Raw genomic sequence first — 24,365 nt, forward strand, 5'->3', positions numbered from 1 at the left:
ACTCAATTGGGTTTTTAAATTAAGAAAAATGTATCGATTTTTTGATTTTATACGAAAGAGCACCTTTTTCTGAGCCACAATGTTTTTTTTTCAGATTTTTAGAACTTTATTTTGGTACCTTAAATCAATTTCAAAGAGATTTTTTGAAATCACCTTTTGACAGCTGGGTAACTGTTTGACAGCTCCACCCAGTACAAAATGCGACGAGGGGTGATTCGACAAATCGCTCTCATACAAACTTCAAATTGATTTTTAAATAGGTTCCCAATCACCAAAATTAATGAAAATTTGGAATTCGGCTCAGTTTCGCATGCAGATTCAGAATATGGAATTATCTCAACACCGCTTAAAAGCCAATTGACCCTCAGAATAGTAATTTTTCACCGCAACCCGCCGTTCAGTGTAGTTTTCAATGAGCGTGCATGTTTAATCCGCCACCTAGGTTGCCAGCTGACATTTCAGTATTTTGACGTTTTCGGTGGTAGAAATCGATCAAATCTCGACGAAATAAACGTGCAAAAGTCGCCTGGCCTCGCCGTTTTCTCATCGATTGCTGCAGAAACTTTCGAAACTTCTACGGCGCGTTGACATTCTTGAGAAAATTTTGCTGTCCGAAATGTGTTAGAAAAACGGTGCCGAAGTCAAAATTTCCTTGCAAATTTACGATATTAGTGTAGACGCGACAGTGCTCAGTTATTTGATAGTGGTTTTAAGCCCGGAATTGACCATAATCGGCGTCAAAAGCGGATGCGTAAAGAATCTACCCGAGGAAGTTTTCGGCATAAGGAGGCTTGTGAAGAAGACACCCGTTAGAGTGGAAAGAAGAAGCTTTTCATCGAGTTTACAAGAATCGGCTCGGGGCTCGCAGCAGGAAAAATACCGTTCTTCGGGGAAAATCGAATCGCAAATCTGTTTATGTGAATATATTGGATTATCAGAAAGCTGTAATCAATGGAACCGCCAACCGCCGAAGCAGTTTTGCAAAGCGTCTTCACTCTGTACAACAACCCGAACAAACAGGAGAAAGAGACAGCCTCCAAGTGGTTGGAAGAATTTCAGAAATCGGTAAGTTTATGGGTGGTTTTGCGTCTCGATTGTGTTGTGAACATTGGAAAGATTTGAAATGGTCATTACATTTATATACGCTTATAATCTTGGAATGCAAGTCGGTAAAATTTGTTTCTACTTATTCATAGCCTAAAAATTCGAAAGAAATGTCATAATTTCATTCGCTTTTAGTTTCGGCCTGAATTGACCCGAACAATAGTCAAGAAGGGATACATATACAGCTCAGTCGGCATACGCGCAGCTGTTCAACAATACAATACTGGGGTTAACTGGGTTCAACTCCCGAACGGGTGTCGTAATTTAATTTCCTAGACTGACCTGGGCATAGCGTATCTTTGTAATAAGTGCAAAAAGATCAACAATAATTTTCAAACAAAAAAAAGCTTGCAGTAAATAACTGTAAGTTCTCTTAGAAAACTAAACTAAGAAAAAGAAAAGCAATCAAAAACAGTAATTGTAATTGTGCGTATTGATCGAACGTAAACCAGTTTATAATTATCGGGTCAAGGAAAATCAACTACCTAAGGAATTTGACATGGAGTTGACTGCCTATGATCGCATAATTGTCCCATATGAATAGGAAACCCAGCAAAGATGGGACTGATATGCGATCATGGGCAGTATGATGCGAAGCAAATGTTTTACATGATCTGGCATTTGTTTAGGTAGATTCATTAACCTCAAGTTAGCCGAGGTGATAATGGCTTCGGATCGCCAATCCGGAGATGGTGGGTCCTATTCCCGTTTCGTTCAGGAATCATATCGATTAATTCAAGCATAATTTTTCAAATCGACGTATCTAACTTTTTCACAGATCTGAGTAAATTCATGGTCAATGTTGACGACCATTTCACTAAAATAGTTTTTTATAAAAAGACTTTTCGTAAGTTTTTTCGTGCTTAACATCACCAGGGATATAGCACGCACTAGGTAAGAAACAAAACCTACACATTCCATATCATTTTCACAATGAATTTTGACAAAAATACTCATACACCGGGTTGGTTAGAGATACGTCATGCCAGATACGTCGCTTTTGTATGGTGCCAGTTTGGTGTATCTGTTACTTTTGATTTTGGCTAGATACGTCGTTTGGTTTTCTCATATAGAAAAACGGTGTATCTATCAGTAAAGTTGTAAACATCAAAATAGTTAGATACGTCGTTTCGAATAATATGCTTAGTTAAACAAATTAAGCAATAAATCATCGAACAGTGATGTGGATTCTTCAATTTGCTTTATGAATCATGCATGCAGCAGTTAACCCTTTCTTTCCCATGGTAGCACAGGTGATCCACTACTTTGCACTGTTCATACAAATACAGGATAAGTTAGATCATTCCCATTTTTTCCTCAGATGTTTGTATATGTTTAATGAACTATTATGCCAAGTTTGGTCAAAATTTCTCTGCTCGTTTTTGTTCTGGAGCTAAATGATTAGGCGAAAGTCGGTATTTTTTATATTTTAATTCAAACAATATTTGAATATTCAATATTCTGAAACATGAACATTATTTTCAACGGAAAAAAAAATACTAGCATGCCCTACAGTATGTATATTAGCACAATAAAATACCGTTTCACAAACAAGTTGACGATAAAACACTAATTTTATGAACAAACATGTGGATCATCAGTGATCCATTGGGAACATAACGACATTTTTATTATGTTTCCAGTTCAAAACCGAATTAGCGACATTTTTTCTTTGACTTCCGCTGCTTTTGTCTTGCGTTAAACACAATGTCGGAAGTGGGGCGCTGTATTGTACACCTGGTACTCTATACAGCGCCCCACTTCCGACATTGTGTTTAACGCAAGACAAAAGCAGCGGAAGTCAAAGAAAAAATGTCGCTAATTCGGTTTTGAACTGAAAACATAATATCCTTCCTGATCTAACCTGTTCGTTGTTAGCATGTTTGTTTACATTCAAGATATTTTCCATTATTAATAGGGTTTCATGTAAAAATGTCATTATTTCATATAATGTAATCTATTTAGCGCCGGCAATAAGTCGTAGATGAATCCAGGAGGGTTTATATGGTACGAGGAGAGAATCCATAGATTTGAAGCGAATCATGTCCGAATAACTACTTATGATAACTGCAAGAAGTCCGACAAGTTTTACAGAAGGGCTAGATAAGAATCTCGAGATGAATTAAAGATGTAATAGACGATTTATAAATATATAATTTAAAAAAAAAATACAAAATACAAATAAAAAACATAATTATGTGAATTCAGTGCATCCATCTTCCCAATGGATCACAGGTGATCCACCCAAAAAATCAAATTTTTCATTTCTAACGATATTTTGAAGTAAAACTATACATCTTTTGTTCTGGTGATTTTTTCAGAAACCATTTTATCTATTTTTAAATGTCAAAAAACCTTGTGGGAAGGAAAGGGTTAACTCGGATTTGTTTACATTCTCGAGTTACGTCGGATTGAAAAGATATGCTTGAATTGTTTATGTTTAAAAATCTTTCTTCTATACATATTTGTATTTATTCAGTTTAACGTTAGCCTATAGTTACAAACTTTTCATTAGGTCAAGGAAGCAGGCATTACAAGTTAATACATATTGATAGAAATGATTTAAGTACATAGCAACTTTTGCGAGTTCAGTTTACATTATCTATATTATCTATCAGTTATTAGAATAGTTCGTGATATTCTTCTGTGCATTGATTGCAGAATTAATGGATCCAACGTTATCTATCCTGGCCCTGACTTCTTTTATGTTTGAAACAATGTTTTATTATGTATGCTCAAAATGGTAGAACAAAAGCTTGCATTAATTATAGTCCAAGACTACTGCAGTTCAAATCTGAGATGATGCACTAAAGCATAACCAGAAAAGAACTTTATTTTATCGTTTCTCTCGCTAAACTCAAAGATTTTTCATCTGATATTCGAAAAAATGACTTTCCGAGCCACTCTTGTACAAACCCATTCGAGACAATATTTTGTTCCCAATGAATTTCTTCGCCTTCATAAATCTAGAGTGGGATGATTACATTTGGAAATTACTCATTTCTTTGCAACTGGGACTTACATATCTTGTACTCGGCCGGTTAGTCAACTCTTTGAGTTCCTTTTACAATGGATACATTCGCACCATCTTCGGGCTGATTCTTCTTGCCGCGGAGAAGCGCATGATTCTGTGTGGCAAGACGTAAACACTCTTAAGGTGCTACGAGCGATTTTCTCCTTTCATATCCTAAAAACTATCCGTTAGGGTAGTGGAGGTATTTTGGCCCGGGGCATGTATTTTGGCCCACCCTGGGTTTTTGTTACATTTATCATAATTAACTCTACCAAACCTTGGCAAATGATTATTGGAAGTTCGAATAATCATTTGCTAAGATTTGGTAGAGATTATATGATAAATGTAATAAAAAACCCAGGGTGGGCCAAAATACATGCCCCGGGCCAAAATACCTCCACTACCCTATATCCTGAAAGATATAAGTTTCCAGGTCTTTGTAATCGGATGTTTATCAGACCGCAAATCTGTACCACTTGGAGTTTCTCTATAGAGCTTGCTGACGTTTGTTCACCTCTCTCTTTCAAGCTTGCAGGCGGGATAGGATTTGTTTTCATCGGGAAACCTTTCCTGATGACAACAAATCCTATTCAGCTTGCATGTTTGAAAGAGAAAGGTGAATAAACGTCAGCAAGCTCTATTTCCGGCTTTGGAGTTCCTCAGTTTTGGCACAGTACAAATTTTTTTGTGCAGCTATGGTCATGGTTGTTGTTCAATATTTCCTCTTTGCCGACGATACTGGATTCCAAACGTTGAACATTTAATCATTGAAATCATCGTCATCATCATGCATCTGAAAGCATTGTTTTCGTTCAAAATTTACGTTTTTGTCATGAAAATGTGTTCACTGTATTATGTTTTCAGTTCAAAACCGAATTAGCGACATTTTTTCTTTTACTTCCGCTACTTTTGCCTTGCGTTAGACACAATGTCGGAAGTAGGGCGCTGTATTGTACATCTGGTACTCTATACAGCACCCCACTTCCGACATTGTGTATAACGCAAGGCAAAAGCAGCGGAAGTAAAGGTTTGAACTGAAAACATAATATTTAACCTGGCCAAGTTCGCAGGGGTTGACGGTTGACGGCAAAATCTTATGTACATGAGAGCCACGGGTATAAGTTTTCTGTTAAGTGGTAAAAAGTTTGTATTTGCACCGACTTTCATTGAAAAATTCGACTATTTGTCAAAAATGATTTTAATCTTAATTTGAACCATTGTAATCATAATTTGAACCAATTTTATTCTTAATTTGAACTACTGGCGGCAGCAGCTCGAGCATCTCCAACAACAGCCAATTTCGTGCTGAACAATAGAAAAAAACATGGATCTGCTAATTCCCATAACTATTTTTCATTAGGCAGTGGAATTTCAACTAAGAATGTTCTAAACTCTTCAGGAACTTGGAAACTAAATTTGGAATTTTTCATCCCCCAAGAGTAAACAAAACAACCACTAGCAATCTGCAGGCCAATACTGGAAGCTCGCCCCCGTTTACTAGTTCAAATTTAGATTACAAATGGTTCAACTTAAGATAACATTCTCCAAGTAAGAACTCAACTACTTAAATTTGATAATTTTATTGCAAATAATGCGAAAGATTATTCGGTTGGTCGATTCTACGATAAATAAGCTTTCATTTGACGTGTTCACATATTGCGTGTGATACAATGCATGAGCTGTACGAGTGCACCGAAAATGTGCTTTCTCTGGGGGGACATGGGTGAAATTACAATGATTTTTCAATTGCCTGTTTTCCGTGACAAAAAAGCTTTTTTCAATGCTTAAAGCCCATGTTATCAGGTTATATTACGGAAAACTGTTTAACATCTTTTTCGGGACAATATTTGCCTAAAAAGTACGTCGTTTTAATGAATTTCGAAATGGTTCAAATTAAGATTACAATTTGACTAGTTCAAAGTTTGATTTCTTACCCTATAAGTAAAGGTGTGTCACTTTGATTATTGTTATGCAGGGTTCTTGATTTCCACTTTTCATCTTCTTCCACACTCGAATATAGTCAGCAGCGAACGGTTGTCGCTTTAGTTTGTGTGTTTGCTTGTCAGCGACACGACAGCAAACACCGGCGAACGGTGGGAAGCCATACACGGAAAAAACAGATTACCTAAAAAATACGTTAAAAGAACGCAAAAATAAGTATACCGCTTGAACTTTTTACCCAGCAGTGGGTTGTTTCCTCGCTCTCCCGCTCGCATTGTTGTCAAAAACAAAGCGAGAAGCAGCTACCTAGCCGATAATGTCCGTGCGAGAAGCCAAATTTGGGTTTTTTGCCGTTTACCCAAAAGTGGGTTTATTTCAACCCACTAGGGTACAGTCAGGTCTTTTTTTACGCGGTTTTCATTTACGCGGCCGCGTAAATGAAAACTCCATACAAAAAAAATTCATCGTCTTATTTTTGCATGAATCGTCGAGAAATGGTGAGACTTTTTTTACGCGTTTTTTCGAATTTTGAACTGAGTTTTTTTTTACGCGGTACGTATCCCCCGCGTAAAAAAAACCTGACTGTACTTCGAAAGTTAACGCTAGGTAGAAAGAACTTTGCGATGGGTTGCAATTTTCTGCCGGCATTAAACGGAAACTACCCACTCAGAGCTTTAACGCGGTATAGCCAAATTTGGGTTCTCGCACGGAAGAGCCGATATGAGTGAAAAGAAGCTATATTTGGGTTGATTTCTGGTTCCGTGTACATGGAATTTAAACATTCGTCCACATTCGCATCGCAAGCGATGGAGAGTTGGTGCGATTCATGAGTGATATTGCGCGTAGGAATATTTGAAGTTTTCAAAAAATGTTTATTATTTTCTTTGCTAATGTAGCATTTCAACATCAATACACTAAAAACGTATGCATTACATGCAGAAATTCTCTTCTAGTTATGATAATAGCCGCTTCGATCGCTCACCAGCATTCGTCACCATTCGCCATTCATTCATTCGCTTGCGATCCAAACTGCGACGATCGGCCACGAATATCCATGTCAACCAGCTTGCGCATCACTTCCCACTGGTGATGGGGTTGCGTGTTTGATCACGACTATCCGTTTGCTGCATCTTTCTCGATTCGCTTCAGCAAAGAGGAGTGAATATGAATGGTGTGAGGCGAATTTATCGATCCTTGCATGGAGATCAAAATTTGTTTCAGAAATCACACATCCATCCTCCTCCTCCCTTCATAGACGATCGTCCTTTATCAAATTCGAACATTAGTATGAATCATAGACTTTATCCAGACACCCTCTGACCCTAAAAGTGTACGTGGTTTATGAATGGCCACTTTTATAATTCGGCCATTTGCTACTTTCGTTACCTTTGACCTTTTGTGCTTCTGACCTGAATGGTTAGGTCTTTCGGGATGCGGCCTTTTGTAGTAGTCTCATTCTAACTTCTAATTCACCAAATCACCACCAGTGGTCCTTGCAAAAATTCTTAAAGTATTTTGATGAATTTTCCTAGTTTTAATTCGCCGAATGTAGGACACCACTGTTCAACAGAATGCTCCATTATTGAATCCTCTCAGGTTGGTATTTTACACATCCCTGGCGTGTGCTAGGACAGACGGGTTGAAAGCGATGGAAAAAGTGTTCCTAGAAGAGGTTGAGTCAGACATCTAATTGAAGCCACATGATCAAATAGTTGGCAAGGACTGAACTCAAGAGTGAACATCTTTTTGACACTGATGAAAGTTCAATCGAGTCAAACCAAATGTTTGAGCATTGGTATGCTTTTCGTCTAATATTTGATCCTTTGTACTAGCGTCTTAATGCACCGATTCTCGTTTTTTTTTTAATTTTAAGTGAGGACCTATAATAACGAAAAAAAAGTGAAATCAATCGGTACTGGAATCGTTCCATTTAAAATAAGCTGAATATAGGAGCTTCACTGTGATCCAAGCTGTGATGTTATTCTTTTTTTTTTTTTAACTTAGCCCGAATGCCATATTAAAGTTGGAACAATCTCTCTTTCTCTATTCCTTAGATCCATTCCTGGGAAATCGCAGACCAGCTTTTACAAAGAAAACATGACCTCAATTCGTGCACGTTCGCCGCCCAGACGATGCGAAACAAAATTCAGAACAGTTTCCACGAACTGCCAGAGTCTGCCCACGAATCCCTGCGGCAAAGTTTGCTGGAGCACATAAGCCATATAACGCTGGAGACGAAACCGGTGATCGTCACTCAACTGTCGTTGGCCCTGGCCGATCTGGCCTTGCTTATGTCGTCATGGCGAAAACCGGTGGTTACCCTGCTGGAGCGATTCTCTGGCAATCCCCACATGATGTACGCGGTCATCGAACTGCTCACACTCATCCCGGAGGAAATCAACTCGAGATACCTCCGACTCGGTGCCAACCGGAGGAAGGACGTTCTTACCGAGTTGGAAACCGATTCCAGTCTAGTCGGTGATTACCTGCTGATGTGTTTGATGAACTGCAACGACAACGAGTTGCTTCAGATGAAAATATTGAAGTGTTTCACCTCGTGGGTGAATATCAATGCCTTTAACCTGTCCCAGATCGGTGACAACATGATAATAGCGTATTCGTTTCAACTTTTGACTAATATTAACACCAAACCGGAAATCCACGACGCGGCCACAGACTGTTTGTGTGGCCTATTGCAATGTTTAGAGATGAATAACAACGGCGATGGCCTGGACGTAAAACTTTTCAATGGGATTCTGAGTTTGGAGGAAGCATACAATGCTTCCGTTGCACAAGAAGATCTGGACAAGTCGATGAACTTGTGTCGTCTTTTCACCGTACTGGTAGAAAGCAATTTGGTCAGAATGGTGGCCGGATCAGAGGCAGCGACGCCTCACTACTCCATCAAGGCTCTGGAGCTGGTGCTAATATGCGTAGGACATTACGACTTCGAAGTGGCCGAAATTACCTTCAACATGTGGTACCGGCTGAGCGAAGATCTGTACCAGCGCAACAACGAAGCTCTGACGGCGCATTTCAAACCGTACGTGGAGCGACTGATTGCCGCTCTCTACAAGCACTGTCAAATGGAAGCCGATCACGAGGGTCTCATCGAGGAGGGCGACTCGTTCAAGGTGAGCGATTGTTTGCAGGCATTTCTCCTTATTTGGAGAGAAGAGACGAACCAGCCAAGGGCTGAAAGTCTCTTAAATAAAGACAAATCAATCAACCAATCCTTATTTGGATCGATAATAAAAACCACACGTTTTATGTATTATCTCGTAGGAATTCCGTTTCAAAGTGTCTGAGATTATCAAGGATGTAATATTCATCGTTAGCTCGATTAGCTGCTTCAAACAGATGTTCCTGATCCTGCAGAGTCCGAACGTGACATGGGAATCCAGCGAAGCGGCGCTGTTCATCATGGAGAACGTGGCGCGGAATATCCTACCGTAAGTGCTAGTTTTCTTCATTAATGAAATGAACGATCATTATGGAAGAAGGTGGATTAGATGATGCTTGATCAGGAAATTGTTTTTTTTTCTTCCATAATGATTGTTTTAACGCCGATACAAACTGTTTCTCGATGCGAAGTTAGTAGTTGCACCGGATGCTTTTTATTTTGATTTTTATTTATAACTTTTTGTTTTGATTCATGATGCAAATTAATACGAGCATGTAGGGGTCTACATGAACCAGACAGGCATGCCGAACATGCACTCTAGCGTCTCTTACGTAAGATCTAAGGAGATTGAAATTCAATTTTCGTATCTATCTTGTATTGTTTTGCAATGCTTTCTCTTCAATCTTTGTAAGGTGTTGGTACCCCTGTCATCTTTTTGATAAAAATCTGCAGCCATTGAGTGCTCTTCATTGACACACACCCGCACATCTTTCGAGCTTGAGTTGAACATTCGGATTAGGGTGCGTCGACTAATCGGACTTTTTTGTTTCATACATTTCTTAAACTCGTAAAAGCAGCCCTCGCCTTCTTGTTCCGTGCAACTTTGCTGACTTTGGTGCTGCCACGGGCCGCAATTTGCCTACCAATACATATATTGGAAATTTTCAATATTTTCAATATTTTTAACGGCTTGCCCAGCTACCGAATGTGTTCATATCCAACTATTAAGTTTTGCTGACGTTGATGGTAAGACCTGCCGCCGAGGAGCGAAAAACAAATTTATAGGATGTGTGTTCCATCAGTAATCTCACGCTCCCATATTCATCATATTCAAAAACAAGCGATTGCACCGATCGATTCCGTTCCTTTTGTTTTCATGGGTGCTCTTTTCTAACAAAAAATACAAAAATATGCAACAAAACAAACAACTCTTCAATCCTTTGTTTTTTTCTAGGATGAAAATGTGAGCCATATGCTTAATAAGGGAACCAATACCCTATCTAGATTTCGACGCGCAAAATGATTTGACTTGTTTTTAGCGTAGGAACATTAAAAACGTTTGATTGCAATGCAAAACCATTGCTAAACGGGTGAAATCTCCGCAATATCATCGAGCTGAATTTGCCTGTAAGCTAAGATAGCAATTAATTGGACGGACCACATCCAAGGTTATTGACATTTATTTAACATAAAAGACATTAAATTTTGGCATAAAATACATTCGACATAGAGGCGGCAATATTAAAGAACAGCCTTGTGAACAACCAACATTCATCTAGGTAGTTATGGTATGACCATATGAAATCCCTATTTATGGATATACCTTATTGTACATGTAGATAAGAGGGAGGGAAGTAGATGAAATGATAGAAATTAGCAGGAACTGGTCAGAGATTGAACCCAGGACCTTGCATACGAATCAGAATCGGTAGCTACTGCCTCGTCATCAAGACCGTCTTTGGTATTCTTCAAGCACCGTCACAATTATCAACTACTGTGAAATAACGATGGCTCCATTTCCAATTTGATGCATGCAAAACATTGTTTTATTACATATGTTCACATTGTTTCTTTATTTATTTTAATTTCATTCCATCCGCTGCAACAGCTAAGAAATTTTAACAGTTGTTGAGTTAAAACTAGCATTAATCATATTATTACCCCACAATATTTACCTTCTTGCTTATTTCGCAACAAACATACGTACACGAGTAGTCGAATTTAATGAATTTTCATTCTCTGCTCCAAGTTAGATTAATGCTAGCATTCTCGACATCATAAACGTATTTTTAACGCTCTGAAACTTCGCTGTTCTCCTTTCTGTAACTTTCTAGAGAGATAATGCAATTGGGAGAACGCGACATACCGGCGTCCAGATTCAATCAGCTTTGGTGACTATCCCGGCCACACACATGGGGCAACCATCTACGCCCTCTACTCGGCGTCTGATCCGAACGTAACGCGTTCTTTTTTTCTCTTCTTTTTCTTTCTCTTTTTTGATTCTCTTACAGCGCGGAAAGTGAGGTCGTTCCGAAGGTGGTAGAAGCGATACTGAACTTACCCTCCAACTGTCACATAGCGATCCGGTACACGTCGATAAACATCTTGGGCGAACTGTGCGATTGGATTGATTCGAATCCGGAAACACTGGAACCGATTTTAAACTTTTTGCTCTGTGCATTGCAGCAAAAGAACGGTCTGGCTACCGCGGCGGCCAATGCACTGCAATCGATCTGTTCGGCGTGCAAGAAGCACATGTTGGGTCACATAAGCGGTCTGATGGAAATCGCACGCTGTCTGGACGGGTTCGAAATACAAACGGAATCGGCCATTGGTCTGCTCAAGGGAATTTCGATCATCATCGGGCGGTTACCACCGGATCAGCTAACGACCGCTATGCAGGAGCTTTGCGGGTTCCAGGTCCGCGCTCTGGGTCAACTGACCAGCGGTGAAGATGATGGGCTTGGATTGAAGAAGGACCGCCACGATCCCGTGTTTTGGGTGGATCGTTTGGCGTCCATTTATAGGCATGTGAATCCAACTGTCGCCGATAATGACGTGAATCCGTGCGTCTTCGTGATCGTTAGCAATTGGAGTGTTCTGTCCCGAGCGATGGAATGTTACAAGAACGATCCGAAAATTATGGAAAGAATAGTTCGTTGCATTCGATATGCGATACGTTGCGTTGGCAAACAGGCCATGCCAATACTCGAATCGTTAGTTAAACAAATAATAACCATCTACTCAGGGCATAATCATAGCTGTTTGCTATACTTGGGCAGTATTTTGGTGGACGAGTTTGCGTGCGAACCGAGCTGCATTGAAGGTCTCCTGAGTATGCTCCAAGCGTTCATAGAACCGACTTTCCAAGTGTTACAGGTAGAAAACGGATTGAAAAATCATCCGGACATGGTAGACGATTTCTTCCGACTGGTAGCACGTTTCATCCAACGGTCACCGTTCCAATTGCTGCAAAGCCCCCTCGTAACGCCCATAATTCAATGTGGACTGCTTGCCTGTACCCTAGACCACCGGGATGCGAATCTATCTGTAATGCGGTTTTTCTGTAGCCTTCTGAGTTACGGTCGTCACGATCGAGCCAACGAGCTTCGTTCCATCGTCCACGGGATCCTGATGCAGCATGGCGAATCGCTGATAATGAACCTGCTGTACGCGTCGGTTTTCTGCCTGCACTCGTACATGCTGTCGGACGTGGCCGACGTATTTGTCGAAATCAAACATCTGAGCCCCCACCAGCTGGAGGGGTACGTGCAGAAAGCGGTTGACGCACTGCCCAAGAAGAACAGCGGAGGAAGCATTACGGTGACCAACGAGCAGATGATTGAGTTTGTGGATAATATCGTCAAGTAAGTTTTTCCCTAATCCTTCCACTGGCAAGCATTTATAGCTATGCTTTTCTTTCGTTTTCGACAGGTCGGAGACGCCACGGGCTGTAACGCAAGCGTTACAAGAATTCGCTCGGTTATTCCGATAAAAACCTTCTGAAACCACGAGCAGCCATCCTTTAGTGTGATGAGAAAGATGTTGAGAGTGGTGCGAGTGTGCGAAATGTGCGAATGCGAAGTTGATGTTATTCAATTGTGTTGTACATAAATCCGTAGTACTAACTAATACACATGTAGTCGTATTTCTCTTCCTAAAGTAGGAAACATATTGTAAGAAGAAAAATCAGTGTACATTGGATGAATCATGGTCAGCATGAGAAAGTTGAATACACTAAGAGTAACAAGTGGAAACGATTCAAGGTGATCGTTAAATAGAACTAGTTTAATTTGAAAAAAAAAAAATATGGAAAATGATTGACTAAGATTGTAGTAAGCATCATTTAATAAAACTAATTAACAAATAATCGGGACGTTTTCATTGAAAAATAGTTTCCTGCGCTTTTATCACTTCGCATCCAATTTTGTAATTCTTTGGCCAATTTCCGGTGCAGGTAGTTCCGTTTAATTGATCTTGCTGCATGTTCATCTAAGTTGTACCGATGGATTACTTCGTGTGAATAAATGTAGCCCCAATGATGTGGTTTAGTATGATACAATAGGTATTGGATACAATAACATGGTCAAGAAACTAGTAAAAAAAAATACAAAAAATACATTCAACAAAACAAAACTTGGTCAGGAGTTAAGACTAAAGTAAGTGCACTATCTATCAGCGTCCGTCATTTCGCCCTGCGAAGAACGACGAAAACCTCCGTCGAAGAGTCTCTCGTAAGAAGTGGAAATCAAACAACGAAGCTACTCTATTGAATACCCGCTGCAAGCCGCTGATCGCACCGTGTATCCCATAGTTCGTTCGACGTAGAGGCAGTCTCAGCATTATACTATTTCGGAGCGATCTTGGCTGAACGTTCAAATCGATTTGCTCCAGAATCGCTTCACAATCGATTCAGCCCTGGAGCGTATCAGCTATGGTCAGTGCGCTGGTTACATCTGGTCTCGAACGGAGTAGTTCTAGATCAATCAGCTGACATCGGTTCTCGTAGCTCGGCAGGCGAAACGAGCCCCTCCAAGGCAGTCTGCGGAGTGCGAACCGAAGAAAGCGATGCTGAATGGATTTGATTCTTTCGGCGCCGTTATTGTAAGCAGGACTCCAGACAGCAGCGGAATATTCAAGGGTAGAGCGCCCAACCGAGCAATACAGTGCTTTTAAGCAATAGATGTCGGAGAAATTTTTGGCGATCCTGAAGATGAATCCTAGATTCCGAGACGCTTGGTCGATAATGAATGAAATATGTTGTTTGAAAGTTAGCTGTGAGTCCAGTATAACACCCAGTTCCTTCACGTGAGTCACGCGCTCGATTGTCGTGCCAAGGGGATAGCTATGTACGGAAAAGAATGATATTGACGCCGACCCACCGGCAATCAAAGCAAATTGCTGAATTTCTTTTCGAGTCTCAACACTAAAGAGCCAGCAGACACGAATGATGAAAGGATTTGCCTGCGAACGTGTAACCACAACAATCCCCCCAGACGATCACCTTAACGAAGCCTGTACAAGCTAGATTATTACTGCTGAGATTCTATTATCCATCAAACCAAGTACCGTGCGGTACCCATATTCTGAACGGTTAAGGGAATCTCACAACAAACACTAAAATAAATGGAAGTTCTTGTTGCTAGAGATAATGCTTCACATTACCATTAAGTGTGTTTGTTGTCTAGTTAAATGTATAAAATAAATTAAATCTCATAATAACTTCCAGTCTCTGATCTAGACATATTTTTGTTTGTGGACGACTTGTTCCTAATTATGGACACCATAAGAAGCCGTGGTCCTAATTCTGAACACATAGTGTTACTTACTATGTACAAACACATTCTCTACGTTCGCAGTTCAGTCAAAAACGATATGTTTTGTAACGTTTGGATAATAGAGGGGCTTAATAAAATTAACACCTCAACTCTCGATTCAATACATGCTTCATAGAAGGAAAATCTATTTTGCGTTAGCCGACTGTTCAGAATATGGAGCTGTCTATAATATGGTGCTCGCACGGTACAGCTTCCGCTCGATAACTGGGCTTTGACGACAGTTCAGTTAGCGAACGCCGCTCGATAACTGACTGAGCTCCCGGAGCCGGAGGCTATTGTTATATTTTGTTTTGTTTACTGATTTACAAAATATGAGGTTAAAATTCGTTTATTTTTGATAGACAACTGCTTTTTAACTGGACTTTGGTCCAGTTATCGAGCGCCCAGTTAAAAAGCAGTCCAGTTAAACAGCAGTCAGTTATCGAGCGGATGCTGTAATGGCACATAATAGAAACGTAAAAAGCTACAATTGGGTTTTTAAATTTAGAAAAATACAATGATTTTATATTTTTAAACGAAAAAGCACCTTTTTCTAAGCCTCTATGATTTTTTTCAGATTTTTAGAACTTTGTTTTGATACCTTAAATCAATTTCAAAAAGATTTATTCAAATCACCTTTTGACAGCTGGGCAACTGCTTGACAGCTGCGCCCAGTACAAAACCCGACGAGGGGTGATTCGACAAATCGGTCCCATACAAATTTCAAATTGATTTTTAAATAGGTTCCCGGGCTCCAAAATTCATGAAAATTTGGATTTCGGCTCAGTTTGGCGTGCAGATTCAGAATATGGTATTATCTCAACATCGTTTAAAAAGCCAATTACAAAAATGAATTAATTTACATTACTGACCATCAATAAAGTTAGTTTTTTATCAAGTTTTAGTGTGAACATTTGATTCAAAAAGCAAACACTATATTGTTTAATTAAGATGTCAATTAAAGAGCAAACAAACGTCAAAAATAATAACCCTTAAAACTACAGAAGGATTTTTGTAAATCTTAATGTAAACATCCGGGACCAACATGGGAAACAGCAAATATTCACTCATTTACTCACAGACGTCGATTTTATCTACACTTTATGATTTCATTGGTATTGTACGAGTATGCTACGTTTTAAAATTAACACATTTAGACGAATTCTACGTCTTTAAGAGTGAGCGAAATTTGGACCCATTTTGAACGAAATTTGGAACCCGTGTACGAAATTTGGCACTTTCAAACAAATCAAAACTAATGCTGTAACTATCTTGTATAATGTGAAGTTGTCTAATTTATATATATTTTTTTTGGGAGCTACTGTAGCTACTGTAACAGTGCCAGCACTAAATATTATCGAACAAATTAATCTGATATACTTTATGGTAAAATTTCAGTCGTTTATAAAACATTGAGGATTCTAAAGTGCACGAAATATGGGCACCTCACGGTAACAGCATAACAGCTCAAAGTTAACTATAAGATTGTTATACCTTTTTCTGGAATATTTATAACTCCGTGTAGAAAAGTCCAAATTTGGACCACTGTTACACAACTAGTTGATGAACTTACAGTAAAAAATTGAGATTATTTGACTGCCTTTGATCGCATATCAGTCTCATATTTGCTGGGTTTCCTATTCAAATGAGCATGAGCATGAGCATGCATGAGCATAGATGACCGCACAATTCGTAGTTGCTACTCTGTGATTGACCAGAGCAATCGAAATTACACAAGGAACCAATGAATAGTATAGACACTATAGATTCCATAGACTCGCGGAGGCGAAGACAACTGTAGCCAAACGAACTGTCAGTTCGTGTAGCCAAACGAGCATGACGTCACAATTTCAATAACGACAATGGATTGCGTGACGTCATATTCGCTCGGTACACTCTAACTTCACGGCAAAACACACTAAAATCGTATTGCTCAACCATGTCTCCGCGAGTCTATGGAATCTAAAGTGTCTATAATGAATAGGGCTTGGGACTAGCTTACTATTCTCAACAATGTACACAGTTCGAGAGCTCTAAACTTAAGTAAGGTCAATAACGGCGCCGGCCACGTCCTTACGGTCATCGAGGATGGGAGAGAATGTTAGTGAGACAAATGTTGTTAGGCGACATCCATTTATTACGTAACGTTAAAATCGACATTTTTCGACCCCCCCTCCCCCCTCCGTAACGCTTTTTTGTATGAAAACCCAATTTTTTTTGTATGGGCCGTAACGCTCGGCCATACTCCCCCCCTCCCCCTAGAGCGTTACGTAATTTGTGGACGGCGCCTTATAAAGACCGCAAATCGCTGCATCTCCACGTTTGCCTCAGGAATTTTTGTTAGTAGGGTAGGGTACATTGTCAGTCTGGGAGTCACCTATGGTTGGTGATATGATTTGACAATGGATCAGTACACACAAACATACACACTAAGATTCAGATGTTCCAGCTCAGTAATTTTTTCACTGAGTTCAGTATTTTTCCATCTTTTTTACTGAGTTTTCAACAGCAGATTTATCTCGGTACACTCGGTAATCGTAACGATATTTACCGTGCTTCAGTAACTTTTGACAGTTTATTAGCTGAGCTCGGTAACTCATTTACAGAATATCCGCAAAATAAACAACCGAGCGTACCGAGTTGAATCTGCTGTTGAGAACTCAGTAAAAAGATGCGGAAAATACCGAGCTGATCTTAGTGTGTATACACAATATACACAACCCGCCTTTAACAATCGACCACTTCTTGACGCAAAAACAAGCCAAAAAGAAAATTCTATCGCGCGTCTCCACTCCACTTGGGAGCAGAAAACTTTTAGTCTATTCCACCCAGAAATACACTCAACGCGACGCTTAACTTAGACTTAGGGGTAGGCGGGGCAATATGGACACCCGGGGCAGAATGAACACCCTCAATATTTTGAAATATGCGAACTTTTTTGAACGTTTAATGAATGGAGAATATAGTCCATTTGTCTAAAACGTAGTTTCAGGAAAGAAACACTCGAAATTAAAATTAAACTTGATTTTACACGAAAAAGTTGCGTCCTCCTTTTTGTGCATGGAAATTATAATTTTCACACCATCTAAAAAAAGATTTAGTGATTAATTTATTGCAGGTCGTATAAAACCTGATATTTCTAGAACACATGCAAGTAGTGTTGCTGTATCTATATGCTTAACATGTTTATATTTTCTTCTTTATTATATCAAAAATCAACTTTGGTAATATCTTCTGCTGCCGGGGCAAAATGGACACTCACCTTTTTGGAAGAAGCGGCAAGGGAAAAATATAACCTAAATGACAAACCAACCAAATTCTTCGATTTCAGTATATTTTCGGTTAAATGTTCACTATAGTAGACATAGGGTGAAACAAATTGGTCAAAAAACGACAGCAGTGGAAAATAGTTGTTCTAGGCACAGCTGTACATGCCGACAAAAACGATGCTTTATCCAAAACAGCCTGAATTTAAATTAACTGAACAAAAATGAACTATGTACTTAGGCGTATTAATCATCCATAATAGTTGTTTTGTAATGAAATGACTTTATAGGTGTAAATAATGTACGAAATTCGTAAAAGTCTCATGGTGTCCATATTGCCCCATGGGGAGCATACATTAAGTACGTCACGCTAAAATTGGGAATTTTAGACCCCCCCCTCCCCCCTTCGTACGGGTTTTTCCTATACTTAATACATTGCTTGTCACACTTTCACAAACCCCCCCTCCCCCCTAGGACCGTGACGTACTTAATGGATGACCCCATGGGGGTGTCCATTCTGCCCCGTATGCTTGAAGACGGTCATGAAAAACTAACATTTTTCAAAACCTTTTTTTGAAGTGGATAAATCATTTTTCTTCGTGAGCATTCTTATGCAATGGATGCTAAATAGACTTTAAAGGGATACATGTATCAGAAAACTAAACTTTTTTGACATCTTGCTAGGTAAATTTGGCAAAAACCTTAGGGTGTCCATATTGCCCCGCCTACCCCTACTCAGAATTGCTTGAATCAAGTGTAGATAGAAATGCTTGTTAGTAGGGATGATATCGTTGGGCCAAGATTTACCCCGGCAAGTGGTACAAATTTCCGATTTAATAAAACGCTGTACACACCGCCGCGCCATTTTTCACCATTTTTAAAGATGCTCGACCTTCAGGGGGGAAATCAGTTTCAATTTTCTAACACATGCTTGCAAAATTTTCTCAACATGTGTGAGTTGCCAATTGAAGATGAAGAAATACTCGAATTTTCACCACCATCGGATATCGAGTTGTTTTAAAATTAGCTTCAACGCTGGCTTAGGACACTTACCTTCTCATTGAGACCAGAAAACACAACATTTTCACAATATTTCACTGCAAAACTTCTATTTTATAAATTGTGCGCTATCTTTCCGAATTTTCCCGGTTGAGTGGCCCTCCTGGTTTCTAACACCCTTAGCTATCATTTGCAGGTCGAGCCTCCAAGCTTTTTGACCATGTGTAATTTTGGGACATCCTAATATAAGTATCATAAGACTTTTTCTTTTAGGGATCCGATTTTGGCTGACAAAGGAGAGCGCAACAAGTAAAAACTTTCAATCAGAATCCTTCTTTGCGATTAAGTGAAAAAAAAAAATTGCTTCGTTGTCCCAAATCCTGTCGGTACCTCTATCTTACCCAACTCAATAATTCGAGGAAATTAGTAACATTTGTTGTCTAGTTCGTTGTAATTTTTTTTATTGGACACTTTTGTACAATCTTAACCACTAGTCCGAACTAAACCGCAACAAACTGTTCAGGTCGACATTTTTTTCTGCGCCGATGGTTTTTTGCCAAATTTGTAATCTTTGCTCAGTGACTTTGGCAGTTCAATATTGGTGCCGGTAGAAGAATCACTGTGCTGAACCTGCTCCGGCCATATTCCATCACCGGTGAAGTGGAAATCCAACTCAATCGCGTACAGACACAGAGATAGCATTTGCGTCGGAGTCACAGAAGTCAACTCAATTCCAAGCTCGTCATGTTTCTTTTTCGCTCGTTTGCATTCTAAAAGCTTACCCAGCTTGTGGTTGATTCGTGACCTGCGGGTAGAAAAGTCATATTATTACAGATAGCTGTTTATCGCACGTAATGGCACTTACAAAGGATACAAAAGAAGCTGAACGTTCTCGTAGATATCGTTCATCGAGAAGCCCGTGCCTTTCAGGTGGTCTAGGGTTTCTTGCATTTGTACTGTTGGAACATGAAACCAATTGGGATGCCGTTTCAACTGTTCAACGACTTCATTGTCTTGTCGTTGGAATACCATCTTAAGGTAGTGGGCAACATCTTTTACATTGTTTCTGTCGTACCCATCGCGAATGTATCTGCAAAAGAGTATGAATTAATGGATAAAATGCGTACACACCAAACGTTTTCAGCAATATATTGCTAAATTTTGCCGGGCTGAATGGTCCAGCCATAATTTTTAGCTGAACTTTCAGCAAAGTTTGCTGAAAGTTTCAGTAATACATTATTGGTGATCAGCAGAGTTTACTGAAAAACTCAGCAAAATTTTGCTGAATTTCAGCAAATTTTTTGCTGGAACCTTCAGCTCGGTAAAAGTCAGCAAAATTTGGCTGAAACCCACAATTCATTTTTGGTGTGTAAGTCGACGTTTAATTGCGTTTTTCGTTCAAAATCATCATTTTACAACTTGTTGGATATTTTTTTTTCGCATAGAGGAACGATATCTTGAGAATATCAGTTAGAAAACTAATTATGTGTATACCTAAATTAAAGAACTTGCGTGAACTCCTAATGTAAAAAAAACCCTAAAAGCTTAAAAAAATTTTATTTAGCTTTACTATGAAAAATCCTTCAGCCATAGCAAAATCATAGGTCACCCATAATTATGGATCAATTCCATTTGAATAGCAAGGAGAACTGACTGACTAATAATTGTGACAAAGTGACTCATAATTGTGCAATGACTGTACAACTGTTCTTCAAATTGCCTACAGAGCAGAGAAATTATGAAGTGATTCGTTTGGTTGACCTTCCTTGATCTGATTACAAGTTAGGGGTAGTCGGGGTAATTTGGCCAATGGGGCACTTTGAGCACCACTGGAAAATCACCTAAAATCTAGTATTTTTTGAAAATCTATCTAGGAGCTCCAATACTGGCCTGATATTGAAGCGAATGAAACATTAGAACGAAATAATTTAGTCTCATAGTAAATTAGAAAAATAAAATTTAAAATTGTTGGCCAAATTACCCCGACGAGGGCTGAACAAAAACATCTCATAAGTCTTGTTTAAATATCTTAAATAACTTTCAAATTAGTTTGTTTTCTGTACACTTTAAGTTGATACTATATGATTCAACATCAAGCGAAGCATATTAAGTTTGTATTGCATTAGGTGATATAAATTCTTTGTTAAAATAGGGTGCTCATATTACCACGACGGTTTAAAATCGACCCAAAAACAACACTTTTTTCAAAAATCATTTTTTGGCATTTAAACACGATTTGACCATGATATTTTTATGCAACTAGTATAGTATTATCAGAAACATTCTGACCATACGATGTACGAAAGATTAAACGTTGTTTTCCAGCCACTTGTCATCCGAATACTACCCCACAGTAAAAAAGCGAGCCAACATCTCTGACCCCCATTGTGCGTTGAACCCCATTTTGACAGCAAAAGTTTGTAAACAGTACACTTTTCTGGACCAACACTTGAAAAGCGCGTAATATTTTCCACAACAAAAAAGAAAATTTTCGAAAATACTAGGAGAATCATGAAAAAATCTAATTCTCTTAGCTGAAATATGTTACAATAAATAAAAACGTGTTCAAATTAGGCCGCAATTGGGGATGCAAAGAACTTTTTTGTTAAAGAAAAAATATCATTCGTAAACTACGCCTAAATCAAATGTTTGACCTGAAACAGATGATGACTTCAAAAACATGGCCGCATCGCAGCCGGTTGTTGTTTTCTGCATCATCAATGGACTTTTGCTTAAGGTGGCCAAATTACCCCGATTTACCCTATGTAGTAACTGGCTATCGTTTTCAATAGGGCAGTGCATGAAATTATCTCCTTCTCTTTCACTCTTACAGAAATTTTGTAAACAACAAGGCCACGAAACGCCAAAATCCCATACAAAATCAAAACAGTGCAGTGCCCTATAAAAAATACTATTACTAGGTATTATAGGGCACTGCATGAAATTCTCTCCTTCTCTTTCACTCTTACAGAAATTTTGTAAATAACAAGGCCAAGAAACGTCGAAATTCCATACAAAATCAAAACAATGCAGTGCCCTATAATAGAGACTACGCTTTATCAAATAAGGGTACATACTTTTCAAAGTTCTGCGAATGGCTGGCAAGCACATTTAGCGATGCACACCGGACCTTCAGCTGCTGTAGGTAGTCCAGCCGAATGGCAGCTTTGGTTTGATAGGCAATCAGCTTCGTGATCCGAGGATGTTTCGAAAGCACTTCGAACTCTTTGGTTTTCTGCAACTGCTCCATTCGAGCCAGCACCGTATTCGGCGACAGCGTTAGAACAGTGGAGTACTTTAATACACCGGCTTCGCCGATTCCGAATTCGCGAAAATAACCCAAAATCTGCTTGACCGAGTCACATGGTATCATTGCAATTTTCGGCTGTTTCAGCATAACTTCTTTGATGTCCAAGCCGGCTATCGAAGGGACCACCTCTTGATAGCGAAGCAAGTTTTCCGGATCCGCATGAAGAAGATAGAGATTTCTAACGATTTTATCCCTGCTGAACTTGAGGTCATGCTCCAGAATGTCCACTACCCGCTGTGTATGGCCGAAACTTTTGTGTTTGATCTTGGAATAGGACTTCCATAGTTTATTGATCTCTTCATCGTTAAGCTGCAGTCTTTCGCGAATATAAGCATTGATAAATAGTTCACGAAGTGTTTGTAGGTGCATTTCTTCGTTGAAGTCGATATTGACCTTAACTTCTATCTCAAACTGCTTGCTTAGCTGTTCCATTACGTTTAAATCCGGTGGAATCAATTTGTTATTTTTTAGAGCTTTTATTTTTTGCCGGACGATTGTTATATATTTGGAAAGAGCCATCAGATTTAACGTTTCCACAAATCCACATTCTCGCAGGATTGTGGTTCGGTTTTCTAGAGTTATCAGATGCAAAGTGAATAATGTTGGTTGCTGTAGAATTTCCTCTGTGGTGGCGTTCAAACACTTGAAATAGGCAATTTTTCGGCGAACGTCCGCGGGATCCAGATCTATCAGATACTTATGTTTAGCCAGATATCTATACATAGCTGGCTCATTAACATCTGAAACATAAAAAAAACTGAATAAGAAACGCGTCCATCAAAATTTGATTTGATTTAATGCTCCGCTTTCCTTACCGAGGAGAGGACAGAAGAATTTCGAAGCGTCGAACAAGTTTGCGAATCTGGTTTCTGAACTAGATAAACGGTTCAGCAGTAGTTTGTTGCTAAGCAGGGTTCTAAATAAGCTCAGTTTATTCATTTTTAACTATTTAAATCAAGTAAAACTGCACTTTATTTTTTGAAAAATAAAATAAATTGAAATGCGCGCCCGACACACTAACCGGCTGATTTTTATTATGTAAACAGTGGAGACAGAGAAATGTCAACGACGCACACGCGAGGGGCTGCCGGATGGTTTTTGTTTGGATTAGGGAACGTTCAAAAATTACGTCCAACATTTTGGGGGGAGGGGGGGTCTAAGAAAGTGTGACAGTACGTGTATTAGATATAGGAAAATAGCGTGACAGAGGGGGGAGGGGGGGTCTAGAAATCCCGAAAAACGATGGACGTAATAAATGAATCTTCCCTTATGACAAATTCAGGCCAAACATTTCAATAGGTGCTATCTGCATTTGAAAGGCTCTGTTTGTTCACTTTCAATTTGGGTTCTTTAGGGGTATCCGGATTATTTCATTATCGGATTCTCCGCCCAAAAATTAGTCGAAATCCGAAATTTCATAATTTTTGGAATCCGGGAACTATTTTTAAAATTCATTTAAAGTTTGTATGGGGAATTTTTTTGTTCGGGTCGAACTGTCATTTTATCGATTGAACTGTCATTCTATCCACGAAAATTAAAACTGTTTTGTTAATTTAACCATCAAAACAAAGGTATTGGAATCCAATAAATTCACGTCATACTCAGAAAAATGAGCTCTATCGATTAGGCTATAGAAAATAGCAATATTTTATTCACTAAACAACCCAAATTGCAATGTAATGGAACTTTTCTACTATTTTTGCAGTACAAATCAAAAGACGATTGTTTTGACCATCGGTCAATGCAAGGAGACAATCATAATACAAATAAACAGCTGAGATATTAACGAAAGAGAGGGAAACCAAAGAGAGCCTCTCTTCTGCAGATAGGACCTTTAGACATGTTTGGCCTTTAATCCGTACTAAAATTTTATTGAGGCCAAATTTGAGACATGCCTAAACAATATTTAGCTAGATGTCCCAAGATGTCCACTTGTTGTAATCCAATCATTAGAAAGTAGAATTGATTATTTACGAAGCCCCACGTCGAGTTCACGCCGAATGTTCGGCGC

At 39.2% G+C, this 24,365-nt stretch overlaps 2 protein-coding genes across 3 annotated transcripts; one reads left to right on the forward strand and one right to left on the reverse strand.

The window, feature by feature from the left end:
• The first annotated feature begins 525 nt into the window (after positions 1 to 525).
• Positions 526 to 13,332, forward strand: LOC109429094 (transportin-3). 2 transcript variants are annotated; one of them, XM_019704933.3, is made up of 6 exons: positions 526 to 1,065; positions 8,113 to 9,192; positions 9,344 to 9,510; positions 11,297 to 11,353; positions 11,474 to 12,829; positions 12,897 to 13,332. In XM_019704933.3, exons 1-6 carry the CDS (start codon positions 952 to 954, stop codon positions 12,955 to 12,957), a joined length of 2,835 nt encoding a protein of 944 aa, XP_019560478.1. In that variant the 5' UTR covers positions 526 to 951; the 3' UTR covers positions 12,958 to 13,332. The 2 variants fall into 2 exon arrangements, with proteins under 2 accessions (XP_019560478.1, XP_019560479.1); XM_019704934.3 differs by lacking the exon at positions 11,297 to 11,353.
• A 6,153-nt stretch (positions 13,333 to 19,485) lies between these two features.
• LOC109429093 (transcription termination factor 5, mitochondrial) lies at positions 19,486 to 23,403 on the reverse strand. The gene is made up of 4 exons (XM_019704932.3): positions 23,170 to 23,403; positions 22,122 to 23,094; positions 19,910 to 20,134; positions 19,486 to 19,849 (listed from the first exon to the last, which is right to left on the reverse strand). The coding sequence occupies exons 1-4, from the start codon at positions 23,291 to 23,293 to the stop codon at positions 19,564 to 19,566; spliced, it is 1,608 nt and encodes a 535-aa protein (XP_019560477.3). The 5' UTR covers positions 23,294 to 23,403; the 3' UTR covers positions 19,486 to 19,563.
• Between the last annotated feature and the right edge of the window lie 962 nt (positions 23,404 to 24,365).

This window comes from Aedes albopictus, chromosome 3 (assembly GCF_035046485.1).
Source record: "Aedes albopictus strain Foshan chromosome 3, AalbF5, whole genome shotgun sequence".
NCBI lineage: Eukaryota > Metazoa > Arthropoda > Insecta > Diptera > Culicidae > Aedes > Aedes albopictus.

Coding starts and splice junctions, on each gene's coding strand:
- LOC109429094 (XM_019704933.3), top strand. CDS start 952: ATGGAACCGCCAACCGCCGAAGCAGTTTTGCAAAGCGTCTTCACTCTG. Junction 1,066..8,112: donor TGGAAGAATTTCAGAAATCG/GTAAGTTTATGG, acceptor TCTATTCCTTAG/ATCCATTCCTGGGAAATCGC. Junction 9,193..9,343: donor AGGAGGGCGACTCGTTCAAG/GTGAGCGATTGT, acceptor ATTATCTCGTAG/GAATTCCGTTTCAAAGTGTC.
- LOC109429093 (XM_019704932.3), bottom strand. CDS start 23,293: ATGAATAAACTGAGCTTATTTAGAACCCTGCTTAGCAACAAACTACTG. Junction 23,095..23,169: donor ATTCTTCTGTCCTCTCCTCG/GTAAGGAAAGCG, acceptor TTTATGTTTCAG/ATGTTAATGAGCCAGCTATG. Junction 19,850..19,909: donor CAGCTTCTTTTGTATCCTTT/GTAAGTGCCATT, acceptor TTCTACCCGCAG/GTCACGAATCAACCACAAGC.